This window comes from Chlorocebus sabaeus, chromosome 17 (assembly GCF_047675955.1).
Source record: "Chlorocebus sabaeus isolate Y175 chromosome 17, mChlSab1.0.hap1, whole genome shotgun sequence".
NCBI classification, from domain to species: domain Eukaryota; kingdom Metazoa; phylum Chordata; class Mammalia; order Primates; family Cercopithecidae; genus Chlorocebus; species Chlorocebus sabaeus.
The window spans coordinates 5,296,912-5,320,863 of record NC_132920.1 but is presented as its reverse complement, the minus strand read 5'-3'; the positions used below and the strand labels follow the sequence as shown (position 1 = coordinate 5,320,863).

General features: G+C 41.0%; 1 protein-coding gene across 3 annotated transcripts in view; it reads right to left on the bottom strand.

Moving 5' to 3' along the window:
* Window positions 1–23,952, bottom strand: part of FARS2 (phenylalanyl-tRNA synthetase 2, mitochondrial) — a 511,397-nt gene that overhangs the window by 338,531 nt on the left and 148,914 nt on the right. For all 3 annotated transcript variants that reach the window (XM_007973794.3, XM_007973796.3, XM_007973793.3), the window contains exon 3: window positions 21,806–21,965. In XM_007973794.3, coding sequence (XP_007971985.1) covers window positions 21,806–21,965 — 160 coding nt within the window. The remainder of the gene's footprint in view (window positions 1–21,805; window positions 21,966–23,952) is intronic.

The window sequence follows — 23,952 nt, the reverse complement described above, 5'->3', positions numbered from 1 at the left end:
GTTATATATTAATAGAGGAGAATTTTTAGTAAGCATGTCCAAATCATATGGATTCATTATGCATTATTGGGGCTATAATTAAGTGCATATATGAACTATATATCTAGTGGAAAATAATGCTAAGCTTTTTTTTTCTATTTCCTTCTTTCTTTTATGAGGGGGGAGGGGAACTTAATAATTTCCTAAACCACACAGATGAAGCTCAGAGCTTTTTTAATGGCTTCAGAACTCTCAGAGACAGCAATTGTCAAAAATTATACCTCTCCATCTTCAGCCTAGAGCCACATAAAAGAAAGCACACTTTCGGAAAAAACACACCTGGGTTGAAGTCTCAGCCTTCTACCTTTTTCCCTGTGAAGCCGTGGGAAGCTGACTTATCCTCTTTGAGCCCCACCCGCCTCTTCTCCACACTGGGAGAATGACTGCTGTCTCACCCAGGGAGACCACCCAGTGGTTCCAAGAGAAGACCCTGTGGGAGCCCAGGTTTTCTCAAGAGGCAGCGATCCTCTTTGGAGATCTGGACACTGACTCGAATTTCTCCTCTGAATGAGGATGCTGAGTTTGTTCAAGAAGGAGGACAGCCCAAAGTCAAGAAGCAATCCCTCAAGTGGGACTTCAGAATTAAGTAGAAATTCCTTCAGGACAGTGACATGAGCCCAAATGGAAGAGGTATAGCAAGAATTCTAAGCCTTTCTCAACTCTGGCAGGACACAACCTGCCACAGGGATGGGGTACCTTTGGCAAGACCAACCAGGGACACGCGCAGGTGTGTGTGTGTGTGTGTTTGGTCTCTTCCCACCAATCCCTGAAGGGGCTGAGCACTCTGACATACTGTAAACATTTAAGTAGATGTCATTCCATCTCATCCCACCTTTCTTATGGATCTCATTCTGAATAAACATCACATTCCATTTCCCTGATTTATTGACTCATTAAAGAGATTCTTCTGCTGTTTCCCATACCATTTATATTTAAAGGTGGGACTTTGCTATCAGAACTGCCTTCCACGGGTGGCAGAATTTAAATTTTGAAAGATCCCTGGCCCAAACTAGAGCATATACCAGTGATTTTTCTACACCATACCAGGGGTACCCTTCATGAAAGCAAATAATTTTTTTAAATTAACTAAACAAATATGCAATTAATCACTGGTGTTTGGCATTATTTTTAAAATAGATTTTCCCTCAGTTGACACAAAAAAAAATAGTAGAATATAGTGGTCTGATATAAGAGTTGCTACTCACACTTTCTGAACAGCTATGCAGTGTGTATCCAAGGAAGGAAAGGAATGTGGAAAGAAAAAGGAAGGAGGGGACTCTCTGGTTGGAAATAAATTCTTAAAAAGCTGGGATCATCTTCGATAACCACAATCTAACCAAGGGAAATCGCACCGCCGCCACCGTCAAAGACACCTGATGATTCCATCTCTTCTGCTTCTGTTGAAGACCCATAACCTTTCGATAGAGTCCATGTTTTCCTGATGTTTCAACAGTGTTCTAACAGCATTCTTTTATACATTGTTTTGAATAGGTAATACGTTCACAAGGTTCAAAATCAAAATACTATAACAGAATCCATCTCATTATGTAATAGGGTATGACGAAGAAGTCTCACTTATTTCCCTTTCCCATCTTAGCCCAATCTCCTGGACCCTTACAGTAAACTCTCAGGTTTCCATTTTACTGCCAGATGTAAGCCAATACAAATATCTGTTTCTATTTTCCCTCCTTTCTCACATAACAAGCAGCATAGTGCACACGTTATGTGGCACCACACTTTTTTCACTGGATGATGTGTCTGAAGGCCTCTCCGTATGAATGCATAGAGCACGCTCTCAGTCCTTTTCTTACTCCTGCCAAAGATTCCTGTGTGTGGCCCACATTCACATAAGAAGTCTTACTGACATACACTTGGAGTATATTCAGTATTTTGCTACTGAAAGCAATGCTGTGACTAAATACCCTGTTGAGATGAAGAGTAAATGTTTTTATGATGTTAATAAATGCTGCCAAAACGCCCTCGATAGGTGTTGCATAATATTTTGCACTAACATTAGCTCAGGGGCGAAGGCCATAGAACTAACTGGTAGAAGAATACAATGAGAGTGTAGGTCCCAGACAAAGATCCAGGGCTTTGCTGATAAAAGAACACCAGCTCAAACCTCTTACGCAGCTCCCACTTAGATAAAGCAACAGTTGAGCACCCACAGACAAGATTCCCAGGGCTGCCTTCCTCACCCTTGCTGTTTGCATCTCGTCTCTCCCCTAAAAGAAGAAAAGAGTGTCTTCTGGACTCAGTAAACATGGCTGGCAATCATAGGAAGAGGAGGCACTTTTAAAGCCTGAAGCATCCATGGGGGAATACAAACACTGATTCTGTTTCCAAAGCCCACCTCACACGCAGCATGAAGTCAGTCATGACTTACACTTCATCTCTACCTAGGGCCTTACAAACCTGGCAGTGCCACCACTGTGACTCTTTAAGACTGCCATATATATCCTATGTGTCCACACAACCGTGTACCCTGGAGTCCAGCGCTGCAGAGTGCCAAGTGGAATAAAACCATTCCTACTACAAAGTTAATGGTAAATACTACCTCTTCCCTCTCAGAGAGGGTAATAAAATCCTCCAGTGTGGGACCTCCCAAGCACACAGCAGAAGATATTAACACTGTTTCAGTCACAACGACTCCTGCTAAGACATACACAAAGCAACAGGGGAAAAATAACAGGCAGGCGATTTCCTCCACCATTGGCAATGGCGTAACCGGTCCCACAGCTATTATTCTTCTGCTTGGCAGAAAGACCAGCGTGTGAAAGTGTAGTTCCACACCGTTTCCCTGGGACTCCTCTACACAGGGATCCTTCTGACTAGGGCTTGGATCGTAAGATGATATGATCGTTTCTCTACCTCACAAGGAAATGAGAAATGGAGTATGGCACCAGTTAATGGGCCCCTCATTCTGAAATCTGGGTATGGGTTCAGAGGCACTAGGTTAAGTGATCACTCCCCTGCTCTGTATCAAGCAGCAGAGGGGACAGTTCGATAGCATCCCAGCCTCAGGGAAAGCCACAGCACAGCCCTTTGGTCTTTGATCCTCTCATCAACCCATTCTCGAAGGAAACCATCTTCAGATCCCTGCAGGCTACACAGAGAGGCACTGTAGACAGAAGGCTCACACACCAGCCTCCATAAAGCTGGTCGGTTGGGGGGCAGCCCGGATCTAAGAGCCAACACAGATCTAGACGCAAATCCCAGCTTTATCACTTGCAGCTGAGTGACTTCAGGCCAGTTACTTAACCTCGCGCTGCTTCAATTTTGTCAAAAATAAGAATATCTCACAGAGTTTCTGTGACCATTCAGCATGGAAAAGTGTGTAAAAAACCTAACACAGTACCTGGCACCTCATAAACACTCAGTGGGTATTTTTTTTTTCACTGAATGTCATGAAATTCAGCTCATAATCTGAAATATCTCACTTTTTAATAAAATATGAAACAATAAACATTTCTAAATTGTGTTCCTGAGTAACTGACATTTACTGTTCATTTACTATGTGCTGGGCACTGTGCTAAACATTTCCCATGCCTCCTCTCACTTCATGCTTATGCTGATGTGAGGCTGGCATATACGCTGCACAGTCATTACTTTCATTCCCACTTTGCAGATGAGGGAAATGTGACTGCGACAGCTTACATATCTAATCTCGGTTTACAGTAGACAGTAAATGCCAGGATCAGAACCAGGTGTGTGGGACAGCACAGCCCCATGCTGCCCTCCACTGGAGCAGACAGTGCAACACCACATTAACTCAGCTTCCAACACAAAGCACACTCATGAGACCAAGAAGGCACGGTCTGTGTCCTTGTTCTCCTAACACACAACAGTGACATTTATGATTTAAAAAGAGAGAGAGAGAGAGAGAGAGAGAGAAAGAGAGAGAGAACCAAATCAGCAGAGTCTAAGTTGAAAGATAAAAGGCGATATGGTTTGGCTGTGTCCCCACCCAAATTTCATCTTGAATTCCCACGTGTTGTGGGAGGGACCCAGTGGGAGGTAACTGAATCATGGGGGCAGGTTTTCCCATGTTGTTCTCGTGATAGTGAATAAGTCTCATGAGATCTGATGGGTTTAAAAACAGGAATTTGCCTGCACAAGCTCTCTTCTTTTATCTGCCACCATGTGAGATATGCCTTTCACCTTCCACCATGATTGTGAGGCCTCCCCAGCCATGTGAAACCGTAAGTCCATTAAGGCTAGTTTTCCTCCCAGTCTCAGGTATGTTTTTATCAGCAGTGTGAAAACAAACTAATATAGTAAATTGGTGCCAGCAGAGTGGGGCACTGCTAAAAACACATCCAAAAATGTGGAAGTGACTTTGAAACTGTAAAAGGAAGAGGTTGGAATAGTTTGGAGGGCTGAGAAGAAAACAGAAAAATGTGGGAAAGTTTGAAATTCCCTAGAGACTTGTTGAATGGCTTTGACCAAAAGCTGATAGTGATATGGACAATGAAGTCCAGGCTGAGGTGGTCTCAGATGGAGATGAGGAACTTGTTGGCAACTGGAGCAAAGGTAACTCTTGTTATGTTTCAGTAAAGGGACTGGCGGCATTTTGCCTCTGTTCTAGAGATTTGTGGAACTTTGAACTTGGGAGACATGATTTAGGTTATCTGGCAGAAGAAATATCTAAGCAGCAAAGCATTCAAGAGGTGACTTGGGTGCTGTTAAAGGCATTTGGCTTTATAAGGAAAGCAGAGCATAAAAATTTGGAAAATCTATAGCCTGACAATGCGATAGAAAAGAAAATCTCATTTTCTGAGAAGAAATTCAAGCTGGCAGCAGAATGTTAATCCCCAAGACAATGAGGAAAATGTCTCTGGGACATGTCAGAGGTATTTGTGGCAGCTCTTCTCATCACAGGCCTGGAGGCCTAGTAGCAAAAAGTGGTTTCATGGGCCAGGCCCAGGATCCCCATGCTGTGTGCCTAGAGACTTGGTGCCCTGAGTCCCAGTCATTACTGGGGTCAACGCAGAGCTCGGGCTGTGACTTTAGAGGGTGCAGGCCTCAAACCTTAGCAGCTTCCATGTGGTGTTGAGCCTGCGAGTACACAGAAGTCAAGAATTGAGGTTTGGGAACCTCCACCAAGATTTCAGAAGATGCATGGAAATGCCTGGATGCCCAGGCAGAAGTTTGCTGTAGGGGCAGGGTCCTCATGGAGAACCTCCGCTAGGGCAGTGCAGAAGGGAAACATGGGGTAGGTGCCCCCACACAGAGTCCCTACTGGGGCACCAGTTAGTGAAGCTGTGAGAAGAGGGACGCTGTCCTCTAGACCCCAGAATGGTAGATCCACAACAGCTTGCACCAGGCACCTGGAAAAGCCGCAGACACTCAACGCCAGCCCACAGAAGCAGCTACGAAGGAGGCTGTACCCTGCAAAGCCACAGGAGCAGAGCTGCCCAAAACCATGGGAACAGAGTCTTGCATCGGCCTGACCTGTATGTGAGACATGGAGTCAAAGGAGATCATTTTGGAGCTTTAAGATTTGACTGTCCCACTGGATTTCACACTTGCATGGGGCCTGTAGCCCCTTTGTTTTGGCCAACTTCTCCCATTTGGAAAGGCTGTATTTATCCAATGTCAGTACTCCCATTGTGTCTAAGAAGTAACTAACTTGCTTTTGATTTTACAGGGTCATAGCCCTGTCTCAGATGAGATTTGAGACTGTGAACTTTTGAGTTAACGCTGAAATGAGTTAAGACTTTGGGGGACTGTTGAGAAGGCATGACTGGTTTTGAAATGTGAGGACATGAGATTTGGGAGGGGACAGGGATGGAATGATACCGCTTGGCTGTGTCCCCACCCAAATCTCATCTTGAATTCCCACGCATTGTGGGAGGGGCCCAGGGGGAGGTAACTGAATCATGGGGATGGGTCTCTCCCATGCTGTTCTTGTTATAGTGAATAAGTCTCACGAGATATGATGGTTTTAAAAATGGGAGTTTCCCTGCACAAGCTCTCCTTTCTTTTCTGCCGCCATGTGAGATGTGTCTGTCACCTTCCGCCATGATTGTAAGGCCTCACCAGCCAGGTGGAACTGTAACTCTATTAAACCTATTTTTCTTTCCAGTCTCAGGTATGTCTTTACCAGCAGTGTGAAAACAGACTCATACAAAATGTAAACCTCCACAGGCCAGAAACAAAACAGGAAGAGAGGATAAAGTGAGCCTGCTGGGCTTGGAGTCCACAACCAAGAAGAACCAGGAGCCTGCCTCCTGCAGGATGGCACACTGCGGGCTTGTGGCAGGAGGGAGGCAAAAAGCTTCAAGTCAGAGGCTGGGATGGGATAAGCTCCATGATGGTGCCAGAAGGAAGTCAAATACTGTCACCCAAATACAGCATGGGGCTGTAGCCCTAAGGAGCTGTAAGATTAGGGATCCAAGTCTTGGGCATAGAATCAGCTCCATCCCCTCGTTGTATGGGTGCTAGACATCTGATGGATCCCTAGGAAATCTCATTCTGGATTTCAAGCCTAGAGAATTGGGTGGAATCATCTGCAAAACCACTTATAGGGTGAAAAGCAAGAGACGGGGGATAGGGGGAGAAGGATAGGAAGAAAGAAAACAGAGAAAGGGTAAAGAACAAAAAAAACCTTCCTCTGAATATGACCCTGCAACCCAAAATTCTAAAACACATGGATAAATCTAATGCTAAGTAATACAGCCAGCAAAACAAATAATCAAACATGAACTTACCTCAGATAAGATTATTTTTATGAAACAATCTGAAACTTTAAAATAAGTGTGTTTTAGATATCCTAAGAGATACATGAAAGCATAACTCACTGATGTGTTCTAGAAAATAAAATTCATAAAAATTTTGGTTTTGTAAACCAGATCTAAAAATGCATCTTCAGGACTGTATCCATCTCCCAGTCAAATTCTTCTCTGAGAAGGAAAACACCAGCCACCCTTTCAAAGAGTTCCTGTCACAAACATTAAGCTGCATCAGAAAAGACCAAAAAAGGCACAGAGAGTAAGTGATGAGAGAGATGTAAGAATAGAATGAAGGCGAAGAGGGGAATGAGATGTAATAAAAATGGCAGGAAGGAAGGTCCAGAAGGAGTAGCCAAACAATTCAAATGAAAAAGAGAAACTTCCACATCTGGACAGGACAGAATAAGAAACCAGTTTTACCCCTCCATATGAAAAACTAAAAAATAAAATAAAATAAAAAACAGACAAATATATAAAATAACACCACTCAAAACATGGGACACCAGGTGACCAAGGACACAGACCCCCCAGAGGGGCGAGACCTAACAGTGCTCCAGGAAGGAAGGAGAGCACAGGAGAGCCCAACAGTCTCTTTGATTTGAGGAGACAGAGCCGGGAGTCTGGACAAGTCAGGATAGCTAGAATTCTCAGGGCAGAGTAAAGGAGAGAAGAGAGCTGTGCAGAGAACTCTGGAGATCTGCAGAGGAATCCCTTCAGTATTCAACTGAACACTGATCCTGTGTGTTGAAAAATCTACCTGCGGTCGGGGAACAAATTCTCAAAAGGATTAGAGGGAATAAAGATGGAGCTCACACAGGACCAGGAACAGTGTCAGTTCTCAACAGCCAAGTGGAAAAGCCTCATAATTCACGGGTTATCAATTACAGAGCTAAGATAGGTCTGGCATAGGTATTGGGCAAAACTATCCCCAGACTAAACTCTATACTGGTCCTGCCTAATAAGGCTTAAAAAGAAGACCTAAAAGGATCAAAGTGTTTCTAAGTAATCCCAGAACAAAGCTCGTGGATATTAGGAAGGTAAAAAATATCCAATGCATCAGAAGGTAAAATTAACGATGTTTGGCAATATCCTACAGTAAATTACCAGGCACGCAAAATATAAACAAAATACATAAAGAACAGAAAAATCAAAAGCAATTCACCAAGGAATGACAGATGTCAGAATTAGTAGGAAAAAAATGAGTTAAAATATGTATTATAATAATATTAGCTATGTTCAAAAAGCTAGAGGAAAGACTAAACATTTTAAGTTGAAACAGGGATGATATTAAAAATATCCAAACTGAAGCAAATGAATGAAATGAAAAATACACAGGATGGAGTTAGCAGAAAATTAGACACTGTAGAAGAAATATCAGTAAATTTGAAGATAAAGCAATATTAATTATCCAAAATGCAATATAGAAGAAAAAAAATCACTGAAAGAAAAATGAACAGAGCACCAGTGGTGGAAAAGTTTTAAGTGCCCACATACACATGCAAGTGGAGTACCTAAAGGAGGAGAGTGACAGAAAATATCTGAAGAAATAATTGACCAAAATTTCCAAGATTTCATGAAAAACATAAATCCAAGAAGCTCAACCAATTCCAAACATAAGAAATCTGAAGAAAACTTTAACTATGTACATCATAACCAAACTGTCGAAAATCAGTGACAATGAAAGCATTGCAAAACCAGTCAGAGAGAAGAGACACATTATGTACAGAAAAACAAAGACAAAAGCAAAGTTGAGAGCAGATTTCTCACAGGAAACAGTGCAAGTGAGAAGAGATAGGAATAACATCTCTAAAACATGAAAAGGGCGGGGGCACAGTGGCTCACACCTGTAATCCAAGCACTCTGGGAGGCAGAGGAAGGAGAATCACTTGAGGCCAGAAGTTCAAGACCATCCTGGACAACATGGTGAGATCCCATCTCTCTATAATTTTTTTTTTTTTTTTAATTTTAAAAGTTAGCAGGGTGTGGTGGTGCACACCTGTAGTCCCAGCTCTTCAGGAGGCTGAAGTAAGAGGATCCTTTGAGCCCAGAACTTGGGGGCTGCAGTGGGCCATGATCACGCCATTGTACTCCAGCCTGAGTGACAGAGCAAGACTCAATCTCAAAAATAAATACATAAAAGTAAAAAAACTATTGATCTAGAATTCCTTTCCAGTGAAAATATCTCAAAAATAAAGGCAAGATGAAGGCTTTCTCGGACATACAAATGCAAAAGAATTCATCACAAGCAGAAGCAGGCCTTCGGTTGTGCAGAAGGAAAAATCGGTTGGGAACCCAGATGAAGAACACTGAAGATGGTAAGGACCTAACAGATATAAAGGCTTTTCTTATTATGTAAATCTCTTTAAAAGCTGATCAACTACTCAAAGCAAAAATAATCATAACCTATTTAGGAGTTGATAGCATACATAAGAATTAAAATATGTGACGGCACAAAGACCAAGATGGGAAAAAGGGAAGTCTGCTGTTCTTACCCTACACAGGAGTGGGGTAACAACACTCAAAGTGAGACTGCAATAACTGTAAACCCTAAAGCAACTGCTACAATAACAAAACAAAAAGTTACAGCTCATAAGACAAGGGAAATAAAATGGAGTAATAAAAAACACAATTAATCCAAACAAAGTAAGAGAACAAAGAAACAAAATGTTACTCATAGAAAACAAATAGCAAAATGATCATTTAAATCCAACTACATCAACAATAACATCAAATGCAAACAATCTAATTAAAATCACTTTGAAAAAAGAACAAAGCTACAAGAATTCAACCGATTTCAAGACTTATTATAAAGCTACTGTGATAAAGACAGTGAAGTATTGGGTCAAGATAGACAAATAATAGATGCATGGAACAGAATAGAGTCCAGAAATAGCCCCAGACATAAATGGTTAATTGATTCCAGACAATGGTACAAAGACTTTGCAGTGCAGAAGGAAAGGTCATTTCAACAAATGATGCTGGAACAACTGGATATCAATATGCAAAACAAAATTTCAACCTGTACCTCAGATCATCCATAAAATTCTTCAAAGGAATCATAAATCTAAATATAAAACTGAAACTATAAAACTTCTACAAGAAAACATAGTAGAAAAATCTTTGTGACCTTGGGTTAGGAAAGATGTCTGAGAAACAATATCAAAAGCATAATCCATAAGAGAAAAAAATTGGTTGATTGGGTTTCATCAAAGTTAAGGAACTTCTGCTCTTCGAGGGACAACACTAACAAAAGGCTGAGTGTAAATATTGCAAATCCCACATCCCACAAAAGAATCATACCCAAAATTCACGAAGTTTCAAAAATCAATAAAAAGATTAATAGGGTCAGGTGCAGTAGCTCATACCTCTAATCCTAGCACTTTGGGAGGCCAATGTGGGCAGACTGCTTGAGCCCAAGAGTTCAAGGCCAGCCTGGACAATATAGTGAGACCCTATCTCTACAAAACATAAACAAAATTAGCTGGCATTGTGATGAGTGCCTGTAATCCCAGCTACTTGGGAGGCTTAAGTGAGAGGATCACTTGACCAGGGAGGTCAAGGATGCAGTGAGCTAAGATCATGCCACTTCACTTCAGCCTGGGCAAAAGAGCAAGACCAAAAAAAAAAAAAAAAGGACAGAAAGAAAACAAACGGGCAAAATATTTGAATACTTTGCCAAATAGTTATATGAATGCAAATAAGTACATAATATTCAGCATCATTATCGACTAAGAAAATACAAATTAGGCAGGGAGTGGTGGCTCATGCCTGTAATCCCAACACTTTGAGAGGCTGAGGTGGGTGAATCACCTGAGGTCAGGAGTTGTAGGCCAGCCTGGCTAACACGGTGAAACCCTGTCTTTACCAAAAATGCAAAAATTACCCAGGCGTGGTGGCATGCACCTGTAATCCCAGCTACTTGGGAGGCTGAGGTGGGAGAGAACTGCTTGAACCCAGGAGGTGGAGGCTGCAGTGAGCTGAGATCGCACCACTGCACTCCAGCCTTGGCGAGAGAGCAAGACTCTGTCTCAAAACAAGAAAAGAAAAGGAAAGAAAAGAAAAGAAAAGACAAATTAAAATCATAATCAGATACTACTACATTCCTATCAGAATGGCTAAAATTACAATGACTGTAATAAGTGCCAACAAAGATGAGGAGCAACTTCCACTCCTAGGCACTGCTAGCAGAAATGTAACATGGTACAATCAGTTGAATAATTTGACAGTTTCTTTAAAAGTTAGTCATGGCCGGGTGCGGTGGCTCACGCCTGTAATCCCAGCACTTTGGGAGGCCGCGGCAGGTGGATCATGAGGTCAGGAGATCCAGACCAGCCTGACCAAGTTGGTGAAACCCCATCTCTACTAAAAATACAAAAAAAATTACCTAGGCGTGCTGGCGGGTGCCTGTAATCTCAGCTGCTTGTGGGGCTGAGGCAGAGAATTGCTTGAACCCAGGAGGCGGAGGTTGCAGTGAGCCGAGATCGTGCTGCTGCACTCCAGTCTGGGCGACACAGCAAGCCTCTGTCTCAAAAAAGCAAAAAAAACAGTCATAGACCTACCATGCAGATATTCCATTTGTAGCTATTTACTCAAGAAAAATAAAAGCTATGGCCATATAAAGACTTGTCCACAAATATTTCTAGAAGCTTCATTTGTAATAGCCAAAACCTGGAAACAACCCAAATAGCCAACAAGAGGTGGATGAATAAACATATTGTAGAATATCAATACCATGTAACCCCCTACTTAGTAACAAAAAGGAATTAAGTATTGATAACGTGCTACAAAATGCATGAATCTCAAAGTAATTATGCTGCATGAAAGAAGCCAGAGAGAATACATACAATAGGATTTCACTGAATATAAATCTAGAAAATGCTAACCAACCTACAGTAACAGAAAGCAGATCACTACTTACCTAGGCCTGGTGGGTAGGGAGAGTGGGCAGAAGAGGTGGTAGAGGGACAGTGAAGGAGCAGAAGGAAACGTTTTGGGGTGATAAGTATATCTTGATTGTGGTGATGGTTTAGTGTGTGTATAATTATGTCAAAAGTTATTAAATGGTACACTTTAGCTTATTGGAAGTCCATTATAATTCAATAAATAAAAGAGTAAGCAGAAAGATTCAGCATGATAAGTGTTTTCCCCAATCTACTGAATTTTATAATTTGGAAATCAATTGTGACCTCAACAGAAACCGTTAGAATGAACTAACCACCACTGCCTGTGTTGGGCAGTAATGGGAAGGTATATTTCATAAACTGTAGCTGAAAGGACAGTAAGTTTCCAGAGAAAGATGGATAGTCAAATAATGGTAGCTGTTTGTTTTATCATGAGATAACATAGTTTAGAATATATTTAAAGCTGATGAAACAAAATTCTAGAGAAACTGATGGGCTGGTAATCAGCAGTCCAGCTAAGCACAAAATCCACACCCAGTCACCTAGATTTTCTCAGTAAAATACAGCTTTTACTCTGACAAAGACTAGAAAAACAGAGACTGAAAAAATGGTGTAGAATAACAGAAAAAAGGAATTTGTACAGTGAGCTGACCAAAAATAAGAAAGAAGAGAGCCACCAACCTTGACTTGGCTAAGGTGGCAAATCTGAGCCGCTACAGGAGCGGGAAGCACAAAGAGATTTGGGCACCGATTCAAGGCTAGGCTTCATGGAGTATCCAGTGCAAGTCAAAGGAGTGAAGGAGTTAAAGTGGTTGATAACAGAGTTCCGATAACTAACTTTATACTGATGATCAATTCCTCAGTAGAGCTAGGAGAGGCCAGAAGAGAAGTGGCTGAAATCAATCAGGAAATTGAGCTTTCTATGAACCTAAAGAGTAGAAAGAGAATCTTCCCTCTCCCCCTAAATCTTAATGGTTTCTAGGTCACCTGTGTACCAACCACCTGACAGTTATTAGTAGCAGTAAAAATAGTTTGCAATGGGTGTAGTTCCAGGCACACTGATGGTTTTCATTACAGTAGCCCTAAAATTTTCAGTGCCTTTTTCTCTGTATCTTAAGATCCAATAATTTTATTTTAATTAACATAAAACCCCAAACAATTTCAATTTATTATTTCCCTAGATTAGTGAACCTTTCTGTTATCCTCTGCCCAACTGCCATAGAATCAGGAAGATTTCTGGGCTCCTTAAAAGTATCATAGTTCAGCTCAATCATTGCTATCTCAACCTTTCTCTGAAGAGGTTCCCTTGTACCAATTCCTTAGCCCCGAAAGATCAACCCTAGTATACATTTTCCCCATTCACTAGACATCTAAGGAAAAGTGGGTCTTAGGCCTCTCTCCACCTGATTCCTAGGGTGATGTCTTATTTCCACTGAGTCCCTCCACTGGCTTAAAGCGAGGCATTTCACTTTTCATAGTTAATGATCCCAAGTCTCAGAGGTTGAAGGTGTTGGCCCGTTTTTATCGGAAAGAGCAACCTGCTCTAGACTACATCTAAGCTATGGTGAGGCGAGTACAGACAAGTCAAAATGGCTTGAATGCAACAACTGCCGTGGCTACTTCACTGTCAAGGGGTACTCTCAGAAGGATAACACTCCCCAAGCCAGGCAACACCAGCCAGCCCAAAAGAGCTGATTTAAAAATTATTAAAGTGATACACACTTAAAATTTTTGATGTGATTCCATTTAGGAAGACTGTAGCACTAACAATTAATTATAAACCTAATTCTTACTCCCAACCCCTTTCACTTCATTTATACTAACAGAGCCTCACGGATAAAAAATATGAAAAGATATGGAAGACATGATTCCTTATTACCATGATCAAGTGATTTCACTCCTGACCAGGACATCACTCACAACACAGGGTCCTAGAATGTTTCTGCTGGATGGGACCGTATATAGGTCCCTATGCAGGTTGGGCTGGCAAGCAAGTTATCTGAAGGGAATCAACACCTGTGGATGGAAGACAGTGGCAGCAAACTGGGCAGAAGGAGAAGTCAACAAACTACAAACAGGCCAGTGAAGCCTTTACCTTGCCAGAGGTCTGGAGCAGACAGCCCATTAGAATGGCCCATGGAGGGCCTTTGTATTCTTGCCGCATTCAGTCTTCGGATGTGGGCTGCCCTGGGAAGGGCATGTCTTTGGGCAAGGAGGCTCCCTGAAGCTAAGGCAGTTCCCCAAGAAGCTGACAGCTGGAGGCGATCTGCAATTCCATCAGCCTGGACCCTTGGAGGGGATGCTGGGAGGTGCACTTCAATGACCACCACAGGTCTTTCAACAAGCAAAGACAAGACATGACTCCCCTATGGCGACATATCTTGTCAAAAACAGAGGGTCCCAATCCATCTCTCCTTCACACTCATTAGTCTAAACCGTGCTACGAGGCCAATCCTTTAGAAAGGGAAATGCCAATGTTTAGCAAAGAAACTGTGTCAAAGAAAGGCTGTAAACTCAAGGACAGAAAGAGAAATTTAAAAGTTAGAAATCCTAAATCCCCACCTTAGTTACTCTGAAAGAAATGATCTACCAAGCACAGTACAAAATATACAGAAAACACTTGAGAAATATTAAAAATGACAACAAAATCCACAAGCATAAAAATAGTCTAAAGGGTTATTTTATTTCTTTCTTTCTAATTCTAAAATGATAACCTCTCTTATAATAGCCTTAGGATGCTGGTACAATTGAAATGTTAGCAGAAAATAATAAACCACATTTGGACAGGAAAAAAGTCTGAAACTAAAGCAGCTGTAATAACACACTGCCACAAGGAAATAGTGTGTTCCAATTTTTAATTTTGCTTTTCAAGAACAAAGGAATCCAATAATAATAATAACAAAAGGTGAAAAGCCTAGACCATAAACACAAATATAAAAAGAGTTGCTGAATATTTCTGAGGCCTGTAGAGGCAGTTCCCATTCATCACTAACTGTAGAAAGAGTGAACCTTAAGTTTTTAAATGGTCTTTGCTACCCAGAGTGTAACTGGATATGATGTAGTAAATGGAGGCTTTACCACAAGCTAGCTACCAGGAGGCACAGAATGGGGAGAGAAAGTAAAGGAAAGAGTCAGAGGCAGCACCTAGAGAGAGGTCATTTTTTTTTTCGTTTTAAAGGAGACAGGATCTCAGTCTATTGCCCAGGTTGGAGTACAGTAGCATGATCATGTCTCCCTGCAGCCTTGGACTCCTGGGCTTAAGCAATCCTCCTGCCTCAGCCTCCTAAGTAGCTGGGACTACAGGCGTGAGCCATTGCACCTGGCCCTGAGGGGATTTTTGTTTTGTTTTGTTGTTTTGGGGGGATGACATCGTGGCTTTTGTAGGCCGCACAGTCTCTGAAATATTACTAATAAGATTTCTTTGTATCTTATCAAAAAGCTAACTTCTGGTATGGCCGTAGAAGTCAGACTGGGGGCTCCAACTGCCTCAAATACTTACCAGCCCTGTGATTTTTACGTGGCACTTTATTTCTCTGTGTCTACGTTCCGTCATCTGAAAGACGGAGATTGTAACACCCGTATCATAGATGCAGGTCAAAAGAAAAAAAATCCTTGTCAACATGCTTAGCACAGGGTTTCACACTGCTACTATTATCTCTATTGTTACCATTATCATCATTATTATTGCTATTATTAATCTAAATTTAATCTGGGTTGATGGCAACTAGATAGGTTTACCAAGATGTTTTTCAGAAGCTAGCAAAATTACTTAATAAACAAACCAACAGCAAGAACCCAAAACCCATAACTAAATAGTGCTTCTGAAATGCCTGAAATAGAACAAGGTGGCCAGGCACGGTGACTCACACCTGTAATCCCAGCACTTTGGGTGTCCGAAGTGGGTGAATCACCTGAAGTCAGTAGTTCAAGACCAGCCTGGCCAACATGGTGAAAACCCATCTCTACTAAAAATACAACATACAAAAAAGTAGCCAGGTGTGGTGGTGCACACCTATAATCCCAGCTACACAGGAGGCTGAAGCTTGAGAATCGCTTGAACCCAGGAGGTGGAGGTTGCAGTGAACTGAGATCACGACATTGCACTTCAGCTTGGATGACAGACTCCGTCTCAAAAAAAAAAAAAACACACACACAAAAACGAACAAAGCACTTTTCTTTAGATTTCAGAAGAAACAGCTGAGAATCCTGAAACAGTTGTTAACATTCAGTGTGAGCACGAAGGAAGCACACAGCACTGTCTGTGTTCTGTGATATAGACCCACTCACCCTTCTAGTTCATCAGATGGGCCCGGGATCCAGTCACCTTCCCACTTCACATCTCCTCCGAGAGGCAATACAGCGGACATCACAAACACGCCAAACACGGTCGGGGACAAGCTCACACACCTCTACAAGAACAGCTCATGGCAACACACCCAGAAGAAATACACCAGGGCATGGCAAGGGTATGTGAATGAGGTGCCTTTCAGCAGTCTCAGGACGCCTGGCCACTGTGTAGATGGGGTTAACAATGACCATGGCTCAAAGGAAAGAAGAAAAAGAAAAGGCTTTCTTCCCAGATAGATTCTAGTGTATGGGAACCAACGTGTATTCTCCAAGCAGGTGAATTTTTAAACTTTAATTCCATTCCATGATTCTGCCAACTCAGTCTTACAGACAAAAAATTTGAACATTTATAAAATAGCAACATCGATATGTAATAAAAGCTGACTACCAAAAGTCTAGACTGACAATATTTTTAAAACAATAAAGCAAACATATGCCTAAATGAAAGAAGCTACAACTTCACTGCTATTCTAAAATTTAAGATTCTTTATTTTTTCTTTTTTGGAGACGGAGTCTCGCTCTGTCATCCAGGCTGGAGTGCAGTGGCGCAATCTCAACTCACTGCAACCTCCGCCTCCCAGGTTCAAGTGATTCTCCGGCCTCAGGTTCTGGAGTAGCTGGGACTACAGGTGCCCGCCACCATGCCTGGCTAATTTTTTGTATTTTTAGTAGAGATGAGGTTTCACCATGTTAGCCAGGATGGTCTCGATCTCCTGAGCTAGTGATCCGCCCGCCTCAGCCTCCCAAAGTGCTGGGATTACAGGCATGAGCCACCACGCCCGGCCCAAATTTAAGATTCTTAATTCTTGGCCAGGATCGTGTCCACCATGTCAGGATGGGCATCACAGTCAGAAAAGTTATATACTGCAGAAATGGTTTTTTATAAGGAAACCTGCCATCTGGTTTTGAAAGCTACGCAAATATGAATATAAAAAATAATACAAAGGAAAGTCTAGGACCATATTTTCAGAGAGATATATATCCTGAAACACCTTGGAAAGATTACATAATCTATACAGAGGCCAGTACATGGCTTATTTTTTAAAAATATCTGCTGGTGCAGATATGAAAGCCACCATCAGCACCAATAAGGCTGTGGTGCCACAGTCTGGTGGTACACTGCTCCTTCTTGCTTCCTTAGATATGATAAAGGCAAATCAACCACGACCGTTGTTCTTTGATCGTATTACTCTTTCCTCATGTGCTCCCTGCTTTTACTGTCTTGTCTTAACTTTCCTTCCCTTCCCTCCTCCTTCCCTTTGTTCATATTTACACATTTATTTAATATTTTCTACTTAATATTTTCCACTTATCTTGTTTTATTCTCAAGTGAAGTAAGTATCATCGCAACTTTTAAAAGTTAGAAAACTGAGATCTGAAATGCTACGTGATCCGTTCAGGACTTCAGAGTAAGGGGATGAACAAGAGCTTCATTTTAAATTTTCTGATTCTACACTACCGTTTCTCCATGGTCATTAAGAGTCTGCTGTCGGCCGGGCGCGGTGGCTCAAGCCTGTAATCCCAGCACTTTGGGAGGCCGAGACGGGCGGATCACGAGGTCAGGAGATCGAGACCATCCTGGCTAACACCGTGAAACCCCGTTTCTACTAAAAAAATACAAAAAACTAGCCGGGCATGGTGGCGGGCGCCTGTAGTCCCAGCTACTCGGGAGGCTGAGGCAGGAGAATGGCGTAAACCTGGGAGGCGGAGCTTGCAGTGAGCTGAGATCTGGCCACTGCACTCCAGCCTGGGCGACAGAGCGAGACTCTGTCTCAAAAAAAAAAAAAAAAAAAAGAGTCTGCTGTCAATCATTTTTCTTTCCCTTGCCTCTTCTTTCCTTCTTTCCTTAGACTGTGCTGCATCATGCTTGCTCTCCACGAGTACTTGTGTCACCTACTTTGTCATTTTTCACCCCATTCGTCTGCCCCTCCCCTTGCTTATCCCTTCCCAAGGCTAATTCCCACTACTCCTCTAGGTGTCAGTATGCATGTGCCTCACCAGGAGCCTTCCAGGAGCACGGGCTGGGTTCAGGAGGAGGCACCTTGCCTGTGGCACCAACAGCAAATCATTTGATCATAGAAATGTGTAGGATGACATAAATAAGGAGGGTGCTAAAAAAATTCTCTCCATAGTTTGACAACAGAAAAATTCAGATGAGCCTGAATCTTTCTGTAAAGACAGAACACTATCTCCTTAAAATACCAGAATCCCTTCTACCTTACCCTGCCTGTAAAATGGCCTGAACAGCACAACCCATCTCCCTGTATTTGTGTTAAATAGATTATATAACTGTTTAAAATATTACAATTCCTTTCTTTTATCATGAAAGCAAAGAGATGCTGGCTATCATAGGTTTTTCACATCAGCAATTTCTATTTGAAACCTATTTCACTATTATGCCATTTTAATGAAATATATCAAACCTAGAGACAGGAAGAGAAAATAGCAACCACGCATATACTCATTATCCAGTTTTATCAAACTATAACATTTTGTCATATTTAACTTTAGTTTTTAAAAAGTAAAACATTATAAATACATTTGAAACATGGTTTCCACCCCTCCCTAACGCCATTTCCCACTTCCTAGAAAAACATTACCTTGAAGTTGATGTACACTTTTTGAAAATATATCTATATTAAAAATATACAGGATTAGCTAGTGGTTTCTTATATATTACATGAACTATGCATTTGGCAATACGGCAGTCAAGATATTCTAACAAACCTTGCTAAACAGAGCAGGAGAGGCTTAATAAATTACAACAAGATTCTCTTTAAATACATATTTGAGTTCAGGCATAAGTAGGGGAAATCTGGAGTATGAAAAAATAGAGGTGAATCAAGAATAGTGAGTACTAAAGTCCCAGTTGGAAGAATGGTGACCATGAATCCTAACTAAGGCCAGAACTTTGTGCCACACTCTATTTCTCTACATCTTTGTTAACAATTTAAAACGTTAGATTTAAAAAATTACTTCCCATTTGAAAACGCTCCTGGTGGTTTTCTTTTGTTTTGCCCTGAATACTAATAAAGATAAGCATCTTTTCATATATTTATTGGTCATTCTATATATATCATTTGCCACCTTCATATTCACCCATTTTTCTCTTAAGTTGCAATTTCTGTTTGCTTATATGGAGGAGTCCTTTATAAATGCCAAATGTGTATTTGACATACCACGGGACTCCTGTTAGAATGGCTACAATTAAAATGACTACCCTTATCAAGTGTTGCTGAAGATGTACAGCAACTGGAATTTTCATAGACCACTGGTAGGAACTGAGATGGTGCAACCACTTCAGAAAATAGTTTAGCAGTTTTGCTTTTTTTTTTTTTTAAGTTAAACATACACCTACTATTTGATCTAGTCATTCCCTCTTGGGTATTTACTCAAGAGAAGTAAAAACTTAGGACCCAGAAAGAATCACCCATGAATGTTCAGCAATGCTTTACTGGTAACAGCAAAAAACTGGAAACTACCCAGATATCTATCAATGAGTGGATGCATAAACAAATCATGGGATTGAATACTTTATAAATGCCAAATATGTATTTGACATACCACTAGACTCCTGTTAGAATGGCTACAATTAAAATGACTAACCCCATCAAGTGTTGCTGAAGATGTACAGCAACTGGAATTTTCATAGACTACTGGTGGGAATTGAAATGGTGTAACCACTTCAGAAAATAGCCTAGCAGTTTTTTTTTTTTTTTTTTTTAATGTTAAACATATGCCTACGTTTATGAGGAGTGAAAACTTAGGACCCAGATAGACTCATCCGTGAATGATCATAGACGCTTTGCTGATAACAGCAAAAAAACTAGAAACTACCCAGATACCTACCAATGAATGCATGGATAAACAAATTGTGGAATGGAATACTGATTAACAATAAAAAGGAATCAACTACTGATATACACTATGACATGGATGAATTTCAACCTAATTATTTTAAGTAAAACAAGCCAGACAAAAAATAGCACATATTCTAAGATTCCATTTATATAAACCTAAAAAAATGCAAACTAATTAATGGCACCAAAACGCAGATCACATGTTGCCTGGGGTGAGAGGTGGTAAGCGCAGAAGGGAAGGACTGCCAATGAGCAGGAGGAAACTGCTGGGGACAATGAAGGTGTTCATCTATTGATTCTGCTGGTAGCTTCATGGCATAAACTTGCAAGACGTCAAAACTTGTAAGATTGTGCAAGTACGTTCATGTTCAGTTCACTGTATGTCAACTTATCAAAATGTATACTTTAGATATGTATAGCTTACTTTATGTTAATTATACCGCAACAAAACTGATTTTTAAAAAAGCTCGCGAGAATAAGACAGTAAAGGAGAATCCCAACAACAGTAGGTATCTATCTTCTCAGATAAGAAATACAAGTATTTCTTAAAGATAGTCACAATTAAGAAAATCCACTAACCTTCTCTTTATATCGTGCTTTAAAAAAACAAAATACATCTCAATTAAGTTAAAAATAGTTGGAGGGGGAAGGTGGCATTACTGAAAACAAGTATTTTTTGAAAAATACAGGCAAGTGACTAAGTGAGGTCTAGATTGTAACAATATCATTCCTCCTGCAGGAAATAATATACTGTTAGTATTTTTGCTGTTGATAGTGGTAATCAGTATGGCAATATGTAAAGTTTTCCACTGGTTCATTCACACGGTTAAGAACCTAGCTCCACTGGGCCGGCGTGGTGGCTCACACCTGTAATCCCAGCACTTTGGGAGGCCGACATGGGCAGACCATGAGGTCAGGAGATCAAGACCATCCTGGCTAACACGGTGAAACCCCATCTCTATTAAAAATACAAAAAATTAGCCAGGTGTGGTGGCGGGCACCTGTAGTCCCAGCTACTCAGGCTGAGGCAGGAGACTGGCGTGAACACAGGAAGCAGAGCTTGCAGTGAGCCGAGATCATGCCACTGCACTCTAGCCTGGGTGACAGAGCGAGATTCCGTCTCAAAAAACAAAAAAAACCTTGCTCCACTGATTACATCCTCATGTAATAACATAATAATATACTCCTAATCAGCCTGTATATTTTCACTCCATTGATGACATTGATCCCAATCCATTATCATTCTTAGCAAAGGTTATAAGCATTTTTCTTTCTCTAGCTAAAAGTTTCTGAGAGTCAATCTGAAGCCACAAGTGAAACGTTTCATACCTGATCTCATTACAGTTTTCAGTCAAATCACAGTCAAAACTATGTTTCATGCATGAAATTATTTAAAATATTATATCAAATTACCTTCAGGCTATGTGCATAAAGTGTATATGAAATACAAACGAATTTCGTGTTCAGACTTGGCTCCCATCCCCAAGACATCTCATTATGTATACGCAAGAATTTCAGGTCAGGTGCGGTGGCTCATGCCTGTAATCCCAACACTGTGGGAGGCTGAGGTGGGCGGATTATGAGGCCAGGAGTTTGAGACTAGCTTGGCCAACATGGTAAAACCCTGTCTCTACTAAAAATCCAAAAATTAGCCAAGTGTGGTGATGGGCATAATCCCAGCTACTCAGAGGCTGAGACAGGAGAATTCCTTGAACCCGGGAGGTGGAAGTTGCAGTGAGCTGAGATTGCACCACTGCACTCCAACCTGGATGATAGAGCAAGACTCTGTCTCAGGAAAAAAAAAAAAAGAATTTCAAAATCGGAAAAAAACAAAAAAAAAAACAAAAACAAAAAAACAAATCCAAAACACTTCTGTCCCAAGGATTTCAGATAAAAGACACCCAACCTGCATTTGAGGACTTACCGTCTCCAAAAAGATGTACCACGAGGCTGGTAAGCGTCTGCTTAAGATCAAACTCTACAAGCTTCACGGCCTCCATGGTGTGTGTCTCTTGTTTATGCGCAGAGCGAGAACTTTGTTCGAAGAGCTGCAGGCTGTCTCCATCCTTTATACCAGCAAATAACTGTAAACCAACAGGAAAGGATAAATAAAGAAAATATCCTGGCCCATCTGTATCAGATAACTTTAAAATTCTGCTAAGAATCTTTGACTTTAAAAAGTTATAACATGGGTATAAGACTCATTATGTCTTGTCAATAAATGTAATGAAATTAACATTCACTTAGTACAGCTCTGAAGAAAGCACTACACTACATGGTATGGAGGGTCTTTAAAGAATTAAGACATTCTTCTGATCTTTGCTAATCTGTTTTTCACTTGCATGAACTTATAGTCATTTCCTAGCAAGAGACATTATCCTCAATTCTAGCGGAAATACCAGTGAATCGTTTTCATACTCTAAAATTACATCCCTGACCATCCCACAGTGTCGAGGAAATAAATCCTGTAAGGTCCATGAAGGTAGAAAGCAAGCTGGAATTTGCTAGCCCTGTATCTCCAAAGCTCCAGGCAGAGCCTGAAACATGTTTCTGCCACTTACTATCCATGTAAACTTAGGCAAGTGATATGGTAGCCAAGCCTCAGGGAATCATCTATAAAGTGGGAATAATAGTAGTAAATTAGTAGATTTTATTACAAACAAAATAATATATAAAAAATACAGAGTACCTGGTGCATTCCAATGGCTAAATAAGTTTTCCTCATTATTGTCATCATGATGATTAACCACAACTATCCTCAGTCATAAGTTGCTTTACCATTGAAATAAACTAACTTTCTGGTCAGTGACATAGCAGGTCTTTACTTGGTAGGAGATTGGCTCAAAACAGATAACTGAGCAAATGAATGTACCATTCTTCCCACTCAGAGTTGCATAATCAAACATAAAAAATATTTCCATAAAAGAATGAATCAGCTGCCATTTCTAGTAATATTGGTTTGGATAATTAGAACCAAACTTCCCGATAAATGCTACTGAAAAAATATAGACATTCTTAAAAGCATTGAAGAAGTGAAAATGAGATAGAGAGGAGTGACTGAACTCTATAGGAAGCATGAAGCCAGGGGTAAAAAATTTAAAAATAAATAAATAAAAAATAAAGTAAACACAAAGCCAGAGAGAAGCGTTGAGAATATCTGCCTATCTAACCTATTAACTGAAAACCTGAACATGGGGTATATAACAACTTACCATGGAAGTGAGACAAAAGGGAAAGCTTTGCTGGAGTCCCTAAAAGACTCATCCCCCTGATGAGGATGAGCACAAAAGTAAACCAGTCCTTGCGCAGACTTGAAGTCAGATGTCACATTTTCTGCACAATAGAGAGAGCCTTGGGCTAGGAAGATGAACTAAGGCAATCCCAGACATACTTCCTCTAACGCGCCAGCAAAATAAGATAAAACCATTTTCAGAAAAATATTCTAATCTCCTAGGCCTCAAATTATTCTTGTGAGGACAAAAGACAATGGCAGCTGTCAATGCTTCCTCTAAAAATAATTTAGAGCAACAAGAAGAACAAATAAAACTACTGAACACAATGCCGTTGGCAGGGAAGGAAGGGAGGGAGGGAGGGAGGAAGGAAGGAAGGAAGGAAGGAAGGAAGGAAGGAAGGAAGGAAGGAAGGAAGGAAGGAAGGGCCGGCCAGCTAAAACCTAGGGACAGAACTGTTATACTCCTACCCACTGATAAGGCTTTAAAGTAAGCAAGAGCAAGCTGGAAAAAATAAGAGAAAGAGAGGAGAATGAGTGAGGTGCTAAGGTTGACCTTAAAAACCCAGGAAGTGTAAGTTACACTAAGTGTGAAAATCCTTTAAAAAGTGTCCCAGTAGGCCTGAGCAGGGACTACAGAAAAGTGGTATAAAAGCATGCCCACTATGAAGTGACAGGCCTCCAAAAGCATAGTTACAATGGAAGAGAAAGGAGTTAATACAAAGTGAAAGACAACCTGTTCAATCGAGAGGAACATAAAAAAGACGCAAAAAGGAAAATTCAAGGTTGCCAAAGATAAAGCACCACTAAAAAATTAGAGGATTTACAAAACCATTCTCTAA